The 13241-nt window shown below is 44.5% G+C and overlaps 1 protein-coding gene across 1 annotated transcript; it reads left to right on the forward strand.

Annotated features, from left to right (window-relative positions):
- Positions 1–3558: 3558 nt before the first annotated feature.
- LOC119404767 (beta-1,4-galactosyltransferase 7) lies at positions 3559–12232 on the forward strand. Its single transcript, XM_037671427.2, has 2 exons — positions 3559–4024; positions 4996–12232. The coding sequence occupies exons 1-2, from the start codon at positions 3752–3754 to the stop codon at positions 5590–5592; spliced, it is 870 nt and encodes a 289-aa protein (XP_037527355.1). The 5' UTR covers positions 3559–3751; the 3' UTR covers positions 5593–12232.
- The last annotated feature ends 1009 nt before the right edge of the window (positions 12233–13241 follow it).

Raw genomic sequence — 13241 nt, forward strand, 5'->3', positions numbered from 1 at the left:
TGTAGCTTACTTGTGGACGGGGAATAACTGCAGAGAAAAGAATATGGAGATAGTGAAATGCATAAGCACCGATATTAAAGAATTTGGTCGTGATGCCGAAATAATCCTTCTAGGGGACATGAACGCTCACATTCATGACCTTGACGGATATTCAGACACCAATGGCAAGTTATTGCTAGATCTCTGCGAGCAACATAGTCTTGAGATAGTTAACGTGGGGCCTAAGCTGTGAGGGGCAGATCACGTGGGAAGTCGGAAACAGGCAATCGAGCATTGATTACTGTCTCATGACAGAAGGAATATATGACAAACTTACAGACATGAGAATAGACGAAGAAGGCATTAACAGCTTGGGTAGTGATCATAAACGCATAATATTACAAATGGGATATAAAACTGAAAATAAGAACATAGAATCAAAGTTTGGCAGCTCGTATCTAAATGACAAACAAATAACAAATATAGCCGCAAGAGTCGAGGAAAAAGTAGACGAACTACCAGGCAAAGACTGGAAGTATAGTGAGCTGCTACATGTAATCACGAAAGAAATGGAAATAGAGAAGAAAACTATTTGTTGGAAAGGAAAGAAAAAGCCAAAAAGTTGGTGGAACAAAGAAATCCGGGAAGCGATCGAGATGCGACGTCAGGCATCACGGGAGCACAGACAGGCAAAAAAGGAGAAGCGGCCACAGGACGAAGTTAACCAAATATGGGAAATATATTTAGAGCAAAAATCCATTGTGCAGAAATTAGTCGAGGCAAAAATTAAAGGTGAAAGTGAACGCTGGATGACGGAGATTCGCGAAAAGAAGAAGGCCGCGCCTAGGATATTTTGGAGCCACCTAAAAGCGCTGGGTAGGAAGTCTGTCACAATGCAACAACATATGGTAGATGAAGGAGGAAATAAATTCGAAGGATATGAAGCGCTAGGTTACATTCGAAAGATAACAGCCGATTCGTTTAAAAAGGTCCCCCAGGGATTCCCCCGGTGAGTAAAAGTACGCAAAGGAGAGCAACCGACGAAGATGTAGTACTAGAGAATTTCAATTGGAAGAAGGCCGAAGGAAAAATTCCTAAGCGCACTACTCCGGGCTTAGATGGGGTTCCCGTCAGCCTCATTAACGAACTCGGACATAACACTAAAGAAGCACTGCTGAAAGCCGTAGAAAAGTGCTTACAGGAGAGGGAAATACCAGACAGTTGGCGAAAAAGTAGAATGAACTTAATCTATAAAGGCAAGGGAGAAAAAGATAACATTCGCTCGTATAGACCCCTAACAATTACATCGGTGCTATACAGGTTGGCGATGCAGGCAGTAAAATTAAAAATAGAAGCGTGGGTAGAACAAAATGATATTTTGGGAGAACTTCAGAATGGATTTCGAATCGACAGGCGGTTAGACGACAATCTGTTTGTTCTTACCCAGTGTATAGAAATATCTAAAATAGAAAACAGGCCCTTATACGTAGCTTATCTAGATATCACCGGGGCGTATGACAACGTTCATCAGGAAATTTTGTGGGATATATTGAAGGAAGTGGGCATAGGTGACGACTGTGTACAGCTTTTGAGAGAAATATACCGAGAAAATACAGTTTGTATAGAATGGGAAGGAATAAGTAGCAAGGACAGCGTTGAAATTAGCAAGGGACTGAGACAGGGATGCCCTTTGTCCCCGCTGTTATTCATGCTGTACATGGCGAGGATGGAAAAAGCGCTAGAAGGTAGCAACATTGGATTTAATTTGTCACACAAACAGGTCGGAGCGATGGTTGAGCAGAAGCTTCCAGGTCTATTTTATGCTGATGATATTGTCTTATTTGCGGACAGTCAAGATGATATACAGCGACTGGCAGATATATGCGGAAGGGAGTGTGAGGCTCTAGGACTAGGATTTAGTGCAACAAAATGTGGATTGATGATATTCAATGATCACGGAGACCATACGGTCTTAATACAGGGCCAAAAAATACCGAGGGTAAGCGAGTACAAGTACCTCGGAGTATGGGTAAATGAGGGGGATAGATATATGGAGGTACAAGAGAAAGCATCGGTAGCAAAGGGAAAGAGGAATGCTGCAATTATGAAGCACAGAGCTTTATGGGGATACAATAGGTACGAGGTGCTTCGAGGGCTGTGGAAGGGTGTGATGGTTCCGGGGCTTACATTTGGGAACTCAGTGGTGTGCATGAAGTCAGAGGTGCAATCAGGAATGGATGTAAATCAAAGGACGGTGGGCCGCCTCGTCTTGGGCGCTCACGGGAAGACGACAAATGAGGCGGTGAAGGGTGATATGGGATGGACAGGCTTTGAAGTGAGGGAAGCGCAGAGCAAAATGAGATTCGAAGAGAGGCTGAGGAAAATGAAGAAGAGTAGATGGGCAGAGAAGGTTTTCAGGTATTTGTATAGGAAAAGCGTTGACACGCAGTGGAGAAAAAGAACTAGGAGGCTCACCAGTAAATATACGGCTGGCAGTGCGGGCGATATGGCAACAAGGAGCATTAAGCGGAAGGTCAGAGAGGCGGAGAAGACTTATTGGATGACAGCGATGGAAAAGAAGCCGGCTCTGAGTAACTACCGAAAAGGAAAAAACGAAATAAGGAGGGAAAGGTTTTATGATAATTCAAGGGGAAGCGCTTTACTGTTTGAAGCAAGGTCGGGCTGCCTGAGAACGCGTAGTTATAAAGCGAGATTCAGTAACGAAGAAGAACTATGTACATGCTGCGGGGGAACTAAGGAAACGATGGAACATGTACTGATTGAATGTGGCGATATTCACCCAGGTATACGTGTGGGCACGAGTCTACATGAAGCCTTGGGTTTTAGGGACAACAATGGAAAGCTGAACACGCCCGCGATAGAAATAAGTAAGAGACGGTTAGAGTATTGGTGGCAGAAAAGTAGAGTTAAAGTACAAAAATAAATAATTGGGGGAAAAAAGGTTATTCTGCCTTAAGAGGCAGAGAGATGGACTGTGAATTTATATTTTTTGTTATAATAACATAGATTTAATCAATGTAGATAAGGCATTAGGACAACATGAGGAAGTTTTTTTTCTTTTTTTATCCTTCGAGCCTGGTGGCAGACATGTCACCGCCCCGTTATAAAGGGGACGCTCATAGCATCCATCCATCCAACATGAAACAAGGAAGCTTTTTTTTTTTTTTTCGAGCCTGGGGTGCTATCGCGGAACGATTCTATTTTTTATTCCAATGCTTTTCGTGCTTTTCGCGCTTGGCCAGTGGTCAGAACGACGGTCCGTCCGCGTTATCAACGCGATCAGCCAGCCGTGAGTGGTGGATGATAAGAATAGCATAGAATATGGCATGGAATCGGGAATAGCATCGTTCCGCGATTGCACCCCTGGTGGCAGACATGTCACCGCCCCGTTATAAAGGGGACGCTCATAGCATCCATCCATCCATCCATCCAGTTTATGGCCGTTAAGTAATGCAGCGCCACAGTTTTTGTAGCGGCAGTCTTAAAACATCGCTGTGTGCTTAGGCTGGACAGCGCATGTTTAGGAGACCAACTAAACTTCATTTGTAGGATTTCTGAATGGTGGGCATGTTGTCCGAGTAATTTGCCGAGACCCTTGAGCTGGAGCGAATGAAATAAGACCGCAATGCTGCGATCGTTGCCAGGTTTCGACCGGCACGGCGCAAGCGTCCTGTACGTGCGACATTCTGCATGACAACGGCGTCAGGCCGCAGCCGGCGCGCTGCGCTCTGTCGGTCGGCGAGACATCGCGATGATGCACGGGCGGCGCGTATCGCTCGCGCTGCTATTGTGCGGCTTGCTGTGTACGCTGCTTGTGCCGTTTGCGCTGGTGCTGCGTTCGCCGACGGGCTGCAGCGTTGGTGATGAAGATGACGACTATGAGCTTGAAAGCGCGGTAGGGCACCGATTAGCCGTGATCATTCCGTTTCGCGATCGCTTCGACGAACTGCTCCGGCTGGCGCCTCACTTGCATCGCTTCCTGCGCAAGCAGGGTATTCGGCACCGGCTGGTTGTGGTGAACCAGGTAAATCCTTACATGTCGATTGAGTTTGTGAAGTCAGCGCGCGATGGTTTACTTGCGCCGACAAATTTCGTGTGTATATCTCTTGCATAAACCGGCACCTAACTGATTGGCTGTGCGTAAATTAAAACGAAGGTACGTTTCTGCAGCAACCAACAGCAACCGACCGCCGCCTGCTTTGCAGAGCTTGAAACTGTGCCTCTGACGTCATTTGTTTCTGCGGCCATTCAGTCCAATCTCCTACCCCGCTCCTGTCCGATATCCGCCTTTACTTTCACGACTGCATGGCGCATGCGCCCTTCTCCTTGCGGGAAAGTCGTGAAACGCCTCTTGATCTCGGAGGCTTTATTTCTGGCGATAGCAGCTAGTTGTCCCGTCCCGTACCTGAACCCCTACCAAAACGGCAGAGGACAGCATAGGAAAATAAGAAAGGCTGGATTTCACGCACTGAGCAGCGCAGGAGAACAGGGTGGCGAATGTCGATGCATATCATTCGTTTCTACACACAGCAGTCGCGTGAAGTGGTTGCCAAACGTTCTCTAGAAACTGTTGCCAGTTCCATCAGGATGTTAGTACTAGTGTACTGCTAGTGATTGTGACAAGAAATATAGAAATGAGTGGGCTTGCAACTTTAAGTGAGAATTTTGTAGTCGGTGGCAACTAAAGAAGGCAGTGGAAAACGCCAAATTTTATCTTGGCTGTTCATAACCAACTTGGATGAAATCGTATAGAGGTGCCTGCCAATTATGTTCACCCATTTCCATGATGTCTTGGGGGAGGCAAACTACTTTCAATATCGGCATATTGGCAACTGTGTTGTCATTGGGGCACAATATGCAAGTGCACTGCAGTTTTGTGTAAAATTTTTTTTTGTGTTGACCAAGTATTGACCGGAAGGAACACATCTTGCTGCAGCTTAATGGAATCCTTGTCAGCTGTGCTGCAACATAGCTTTTTCTTGCCGTATTTCACAGATTGACACACTGCGGTTCAATCGAGGGTCGCTCATCAATGCCGGCTTCTTGGAGAGCGAGGCAGACTGCGACTATGTTGCCATGCACGACGTCGACCTCCTGCCACTGAACCCTCAGCTGAGCTATGCATTCCCTCCCAACGGTGGACCGCACCACCTCGCTGCACCAGGCCTGCATCCGCGGTACCACTACCCAACTTTTGTTGGTGGCATCCTCCTGTTGAGCACAACCCGCTTCCGCCAGTTGAATGGCATCTCAAACCGCTACTGGGGTTGGGGACTCGAGGACGACGAATTCTATGCACGCATCCGCGAGGCTGGCCTCAATGTTACTCGCCCTGTTGGCATTACAACTGGCAAAAAGGACACATTCCGGCACCTGCATGACCGCAGACGCCGGCCTAGGGACACGGCACGGACAGCAGACCAGAGGCGTGAGAATCGTCGTAGAGACCGTCGAACTGGCCTGGGTGACATACGGTACCAGGTCAAGGCTAGGCACAACCTGAAAATTGACGGGGCACCTGTGGATGTGCTTGATGTTAGACTGTTTTGCAACCGTACTGACACGCCGTGGTGTGAATTGCCTGTAACTTGACTGACGTGGACGGTTTGGTAAGTGTTGACTGGGCCCTCGTTTGCTTGCATCAAGCGGTGCTGTAGTTGCCTGTGTTTTTGTACTTTTCTTTTAGCAGGTGTGCATTTTGTATTTGATCACGCGTGAAACGATGTGGCAGTGTTCGTTGCTGTGGCACGCTTCGGTGGCCGATTTCTTGCGTGTTTCTTTGTGCTCACATTGTTTGTAGCACCACGTGTAACGAAATGCCAACCAGCTGCCATATGTATGTAATTTTTCGGGGTGTTATCGGTCTGTTGTTAAGAGGCTACATGTTAAAGTGCCATAATTTCCTATCCGAAGGAACCCTTTGGTGTTGCAGAAACACACTAAGTGTTAAAAGGACACTAAAGATAAAAACGATTTTTCTCGTACTTGTAAATTACTCTTTCACAAAACCAAAGGCATAACTCTTGCTGCGAGAAGATGCCTGGTAAGCAAGAAAACACATGAAAAGAAAATGCATGTGGCGGTACCACCTGCAACAAGCACCAACTTGTTCTGATGTCATAGATTTTGATAGTGTCTGCTAAGGCTTACATGGCTCCTTATTGGCAAAATCAACGTAAACTGTCTTCCAAAGAGGCCAGAGAGAAAATTAAAATTTACCAAGTTTCAGAAAATTTTGTTGTCTCAACGTAGCCAAAATGCAAACACATTGAAATTTCTGACATTGTGCTGGCATCCATGTGCAGTGATTTCAGTGCGAAATTCTTAAATATGATACTTTGACCTTCATTTCCTCTTATATTATTAATTTTATGATGGTGATAATAATGACAGTACTGTTTTCAAAGAATGATATATCCATTTGAATTGATTCATTGTTTCACTTTACTGTCTCTTTAACTGAATGTCAACTTTAGGGTATTGCATAAAACCAATAGTGTCATTTGTGTTTGCCATTATGTAGAATAACTTTATGCAAACTATTGTGCTCTAGCCTTGGAATGCACTTGAAGGGTAGTCAGTAGCTTCGCAGGATAGATGCTTCAGTTGCTGTGCATGGGATCATATTTCGCTTTGTTAAACGTACTCAAAATTTAATGATAAGTCTTTTTCATGATGTGGAAATGGTTCCTTCAGCACACGCGTCATATTTTCTTCCCATGGTAACACGACAAAGGCTTATTGCTCAAACCTCAAAATGAAGTGGCATTTCTAACAAATGTGCATACTTATTAGCCCATTAAGACGAAAATGCACTTTTGTCACTTGCAGATGAAGTCAACAGTAGGTCAGAAACCTGGAGTAGGTTAACATTTGACATGTACGTACATGTATGAAGGTCACATTAAAAGACTCTCTTGTTAAAACTTTTTCATTGAACCTGTTGTCCCACACCCATTGATGCTAACATTAAAAACTATTTTATATCGGAGCTGTTAAAAGGGTCATGAAACACTTTTGCAAGTAATGATCTAATGACCTCAGTATCGGAGTTTACTGCCTCCCGAATCGATTGCCGCAAAAATTTCTTGAGTCCGTCAAGAATGAGCGGAGTTACGGGGTTTGGGCGCACGCTCTCAGCGCTTTCTCTCTTTTCTCGTGCCGACGGGCGCACTGGAAGCTACACGGGTAGGGATGGCACGGGGGAAAGAAGTTACGTCAGCGCGCGTCATGAAACACAATCGCTCTCCCGCTGTGATTCGCGTGCGCAAGCGCAGCTACCGTGTACTGAGGAGTGCGGCGCCGGCAAGTGGCGGCACCCCGTGGCAAGAAGCACATCTAATCCGAACGCCGCTCTCGTCGGCTATTGGCCAATGAGGATGCTATGTCTTTTGCGACGCAGCGATGCAGATCGCGACGTCAATCGGCAGACGCCCCGCCCACCGACGAGAGTGAGAACCGGCCTCTGTTTGAAAAGAGGGCGCCTGAGAAAACAGCAACTTCGCGTTCCGCTTGTAGCCTTTACGTGGTGCGCACGACTGCAATATTTGGCTGAGCAGTTCATAGCCGTGTCAGCTTTCCGCCGGATGTGTTTTTTCAACAAGCCCAAGGGGTGCTTCATGACCCCTTTAAGCTCTTCGTTATGCCATGTGGCGGCACCAAAAAGCTATCATCATCATTTAACCAGCGTGCACTCTCTTTGTCCTCTTCTTCACCTTCTGCTTTGCTCCCAGAACACACGCACTGATTTGTAAAGCATGGCATGCAATAACCCTGATGGGTGAGAGAAGAGCACAGAGAGAGAAAGGGAAGAAATAAAGAAAAGGATAGAAAGAAACAGACACAAGAAAGAGAGAGTAAGCATAACTATGTATAATATAGAATAGCAAGGTTTGGGAAAGGGAAGTGAGGGAAAGGAGGAGGGCATCGCCATCAGCTCCGCTGCCTCATTCTTCACACCACTAGTGCTTAGCTGCGCCAATTTAAAAAAAAAATTAATTAGTAACAATTTTCTGAATTAAAAACATTTTTTATTAGTCATTTTATGCAAAACACTCGTGAGAAGTGACCTTGTGGAAATTGATTTAAAGAAAGTTTAATATTCATGTTTTCATTTAGGTCGCAGGAGCGTAACAATTTTGCATATAAGCACATGGAACACTTCTGGAGTTCCGCTTGCACTTAATTCGTCAGCATAATGCAAGACATTTTCTGTTTTTGGTTGAGAGAAAGCCTGTTTTTCTGCTTTTGCTACAGGATTGAGGGGAAAAAGAAAGAATGACATGTTGTCATTTTCTTTTCAGATTTTCAGTGCCACCTGTGGTTTGCATGATTTGTCCGCATGTATTTCACATCATGTACACATCGCTAGATTTATGCAAAGTGATCATTGACTTGCTCTTGGGATGAGGACGGGAAAGTGATTGCAACAATGTGTGCCAGAAGGCCTTTCCAGTCTTTGCCAGTTTGAGGAATGAACGAGGTGGCAAAATGAGAACCGTGTACAGTTTATTGAGACGCCGGCCTACAGTAGTGCTCACAATTTCGAGTGGTGGTTGGTCAATTGTGCTGACGTCTGTATAATGTTTGTGCACGCTTATGCGTGTTTGTCTCTGGCCGTGTGCAATATTCGAATGCGTTGCAAGACGAATGTGTGTGATAATTGATGTTTGTTTAGGGATTATATCATGCCACTCTGAACTTTTAATGCCTTGTAATTCTTTCCACCAGCAGTGATGTTCTTTTCCTACCATGTCCTTATGACAGGCAAGCTCTGCGTAATGTGGCATGGCCTTTTCTTTTTTTGACTCAACTCTATGCATTTCCCATACTCGAAGCATAAATCATGTTGATGTATAAGTCCAGCACAAGCAACATGTATCTCATTTCTGTAATCCATGCAAGGTATGCAAGTGCCTAAGTGACGTAAGTTGAGTACTAATTTCTGCAGTTAAGTTTCTGCTAACGTTTGCATAATGGTAATGACGAGCTTTGTGCTGACAAGGACAGGCACTGTCAAAAGTCGTTTCGTTTGGTTAAAGGCCAACTCCGGCGATTTTTTGGCCATGTCATAGTAATGGTGCTTTTATGTTCCTGAGGCGCTCCTGTTACGGGCCCGATAGCAGAAATACTCGGCAAATTGGAGAATAATTTTAAATAACCAAAAAAGCGCAATACCGAAACCGAAACCCAACCGAATGTACTGTCTACGTATGACGTAGACGTTGTTACGAACGAACTGGAAGTCGTGCAAGGCATGCCGGTCACGCCGGCGCAGAGTATGAAAACAGTGATAGCCGGGACAAGCAGGCGCACAGTGGAGAGGTGAGCACGCCGCGCATCAGCTGTAATGTCTGCGACTGACAGTGCGACGTCGGATAATGACAGTGTCTCGGCCAGGACAGCAGACGCTCGCTGTAGCGGCCGAAGTTAGTGGTGCCCTCGGCTGCGTCACTTCTGCCGCCTTCCCAATACTGACGTCACAGACGCAACATTGCCAATAATTGTGGGAAGCCAGGAGGGCGTTTGCAGATAATCTTTAAAATTCATTTGCAAACTATCTGCGCATGTCTCAAGCCTGTAATTTGGCATAAATGACGGAAACGTGCAAAGGAACGTACCCAGCGAATTTCATTGAGATCCATCGACCTCAAAAAATCGCCGGAGTTGGCCTTTAAGCATAACACATTCAACTAGTGTTGATTAAACAAGGAATACAGCTGAAGTGAAGCATACTGACCACTGAGTGGCTGTCGTGTAGAGGTGCTGTGTGCTTAGGTGGATGAACTGTCAGATCTCAACATTGTGTTCAAAATGGTGGACACAGTGGGATTGATGAGAACTTTGACGTGTGGCAGATCGCTCTGTCCAGTGGTGAACAAATTTTAACGTGTTATGATATTTATCAGTTCTTGCAGTTTTTGTGTATTTGTGTTATACATGTATTTGTGTTGTAATTGATACATTTTAGAAGACAATGTTTGTGAGTGGTACTCTGATCTCTGTTTTGATCTATTGGAGTACAGAGTTTGTTCCTTATGAACGAAGGTGCTTGGTTGTATTAGTAGCTGCACTGTATGTAAATGCAATGTAATGAACAGCTTTGTGAAATGCATTTTTTAAAGTAACTTGGTCTCTCGCAATTGCACAATTGTGTCACTGTAGATTAAAGGGGCCCTGCAACACTTTTCCAAGTAATCGTCTAATGGCCTCATTAAAAAAGCTTATTGTTTCACGAATCGACTGCCGCAAAAATTTTTATAATCCGTCAAGCACAAGCGGAGTTACAGGGATTTGCCGCACGCTTTCTCTCTCTTTTCTTCCCAGCGAGCGCGCTGAGAGCTACGCAGGGAGGGGGATGACAAGGGGGCAAAAAGATGTGTCCCTTCATCAGTGCACATCATGACCTTGAGCACTTTTCATTTTTCCTTTGAACGCACGGTTTACTTTCAGTGTGATCGCGAGCATGCGCGGTCATGTGGTGGCATCCCGCGGCGGCCACAGTAACTATGCAGCTTGCCATGCTGAAATCGGCCAACGGCCGTGCACTTGGGTTTATGGCGCAGTGATTTGGGTATATAGCATCATTTTTAGAAAGAAGAGGGAATAATTTCTAGCTGACTTTAAGAATTAATCGTAAATTCCAGGCCGCCTGCTGTGCTATAATGTTTGGCTCACGTGTTCTCAGGAGCCTCGAATACCGATCGGCAGTGTTTTCTGACCATGCTGAAAAAGTGTTGCAGGGTCTCTTTAAGAAACGTTTTGCTCATGATGGTGTTCAGGTAACACTGCGAACAACACAAGGTATAGAGAGGAGCCTTTTTGTTAGGTTTTGTTGTAAAGGGCCTCTCACCAAGTTTTGGCATGCAAGCAAACAAGCATGGCGCACAGATCACTCAGCAGCGATCATATCTGCAAATATAAAATGCTTCTTGTGCAAAAAATGGTTGAAAGTTAAAGCAGAATGTTGCATGTCCTCTCGTCTGCGAGATTCATTTTGAGAGAGTGAAAGCTGACACACACATATTTACATCAGAGGCATCTGTTGAAACGTCCACAACTAGTCTGTGGAACAGCGCGCACCCAGAATAGTCATGAAACATCACTGACAATGGCACGTGACATCGGTTCATCATATTTGGAGCGTGCAATGCTGCCACTGCAACTGGCACTAAAGCAAAGTAGAAGGAAGACAAAATGAACTTGGTGCTTGTAACGTAAACGTAACATGTCCCTTCACGTCCGGCAGTTGGAAGGAGGCAACACTCGCAAACGCTAGCTGAGGCAAAGACACAGAGTGTTAGTTTGTTTTGGCAGTGAAGCTCGTCTCCTGGAGGCATAGAAAAGGAGAGTTGAAGTTCTTCTAACATATTCACTAATAAACCTATTTGGAAAATTGTTTCTGTAGAACGCTCCCCACATGGAACTTTGCAACATTCACTGATTAACAAATAACCAAAATTTCAAATGTGGTCTGGTGTGGGGCCCTCTAAGAAAATACGCTGCTCATTGCAAAATGATTATTGTGGCCGACACAAAAGTAAGCCAAAAGAAATAACGGAGGCACGTGTTGTCTGTTCTTTACTTCAACTGCTCCTCTTTGCTCATCACCGCTGTCTCTACTAATGCCGTTAAGCTTTCCATCAAATGCCACCTGGCACTCTCCCAATATAGAGCCAACAGGTGCTATGCTTTCAAGATGTTTAGCTGTGGCAATTTTGAAATCTGTGTGCATTGTTTTATGTAGATCAAATCCACCACTGTAGAGAAATAAACAGAACTGAAAGATGGCGGGAGGAATTGAAAGGGGCTCATTTCATTGTAACAGTGTCTCTTTGTTGGGTCTTTTTGCAATCAGATGTGCCGCACTTGGTAAAACTTGTGTGAAGTTCATTTCACATACTTGTTCATGTGCTTTTGTGACAAGCATTGTTTGAATATGAGTACATTCTTAGTTGCAATATATTACTAGGCTGATTTCATGAAGTCGGCACTGTTTGAAGTCACTAAAAGTTGTTCACCTCATTTCCTGCAGTCTTGATGAAATTGCAGTGCTGCGTGTTTTTTTCCCATGCACTTGAGAGTTGGTCAGTGCTTGAAGTCTCCTTGTGTTTAAAGCGTGCCATAAAATATACGTATTGGTTGTTCATGTCTGACTGCTTGTTGTCTGAGTGTGTGTTCATTGAATGGCAGTTCTTGAACACTGTTCTCTCATTAAAACTGAAGGAAGACACTCTTCAAAGTTTCAACTTGTGTAACCAAAATGCCGGGCTTCCTGGCCTGGTTATATTTTCTGCACTAATTCGAGGAATGCATGACTTTCATCCGCCATGTAGGCATTGCACAATGTCATTGCATGGAAGCATTGTACTGCAGCTAAAGCCTGTTATAATGAATTTACAAATGAGACTAAAATATCCACATCACATCTGATATTCATTATACATACATATATTGGTTATACATTGATATTTACTTTTTGACAACGTTATAGATTTACTTCAGTACATGTGATAATTTGTTGTATGAAAGGCTTAACCAATAGGTATTATTGTATCGCAGAAGTAGGACACGCTGACACTCCGTTCAATGTAACTAAAAGGTGTGCAGCCGCTTGCTGTGGCCACTCTCTATTCACTTACACAACATCTTCAAACACTAACAAGGTTGCGAACATAAAACTACAAACACGCCTTACGTGAATGAACATGCGAACACAACACGTATGTTACTGTGACGTAATCTTACCTTGTGCAGAAAAATTTTCTCATTGGCCATTGTTTGAGTATGTGCCATTTATGACAGCAATCGGCTTGATAATTTGGTGTTAAATGTAGCAATGGCCAATCGACAAAAACACACAAGGAAACAAACCTTTCTGCATGCAAGCCGAGTTCTGCGCCACTTAACGGCACTTTTGCACACTGCCGTAAATGGGAGGATGTGTGGCAAACGAGATATGCCTGTTGAAACTGTTTTTTTTTGTTCGCATCTTAGAGCAATCAGTCCAGATGGCTGAGGAGTTATTTAGACTAGTTAGCTCAATTTACAGTGATTAGGATAAAAATATTATGGCAACTTCGCACTTGTGGTGCCAAGCCTGAAGGAAGAGCGCAGCTGGGTGGCCTTCCTCGTTTTTCTTTATTTATTTCGATATTTCTCTCTGTTTCTTCATCTATTTTTCTATCTTGTTTCTTTCTATTTCTCTCTCTATTTCTCTTTGTCGCTCTTTCTATTCTTTC

Source organism: Rhipicephalus sanguineus, chromosome 9, assembly GCF_013339695.2.
Source record: "Rhipicephalus sanguineus isolate Rsan-2018 chromosome 9, BIME_Rsan_1.4, whole genome shotgun sequence".
Taxonomy (NCBI): domain Eukaryota; kingdom Metazoa; phylum Arthropoda; class Arachnida; order Ixodida; family Ixodidae; genus Rhipicephalus; species Rhipicephalus sanguineus.

Bases quoted from the DNA above. Each gene is read 5' to 3' on its own strand.
- LOC119404767 (XM_037671427.2), top strand. From the start codon at position 3,752: ATGATGCACGGGCGGCGCGTATCGCTCGCGCTGCTATTGTGCGGCTTG. The intron at 4,025-4,995 runs GTAAATCCTTAC...CGTATTTCACAG, and splicing joins GGCTGGTTGTGGTGAACCAG to ATTGACACACTGCGGTTCAA.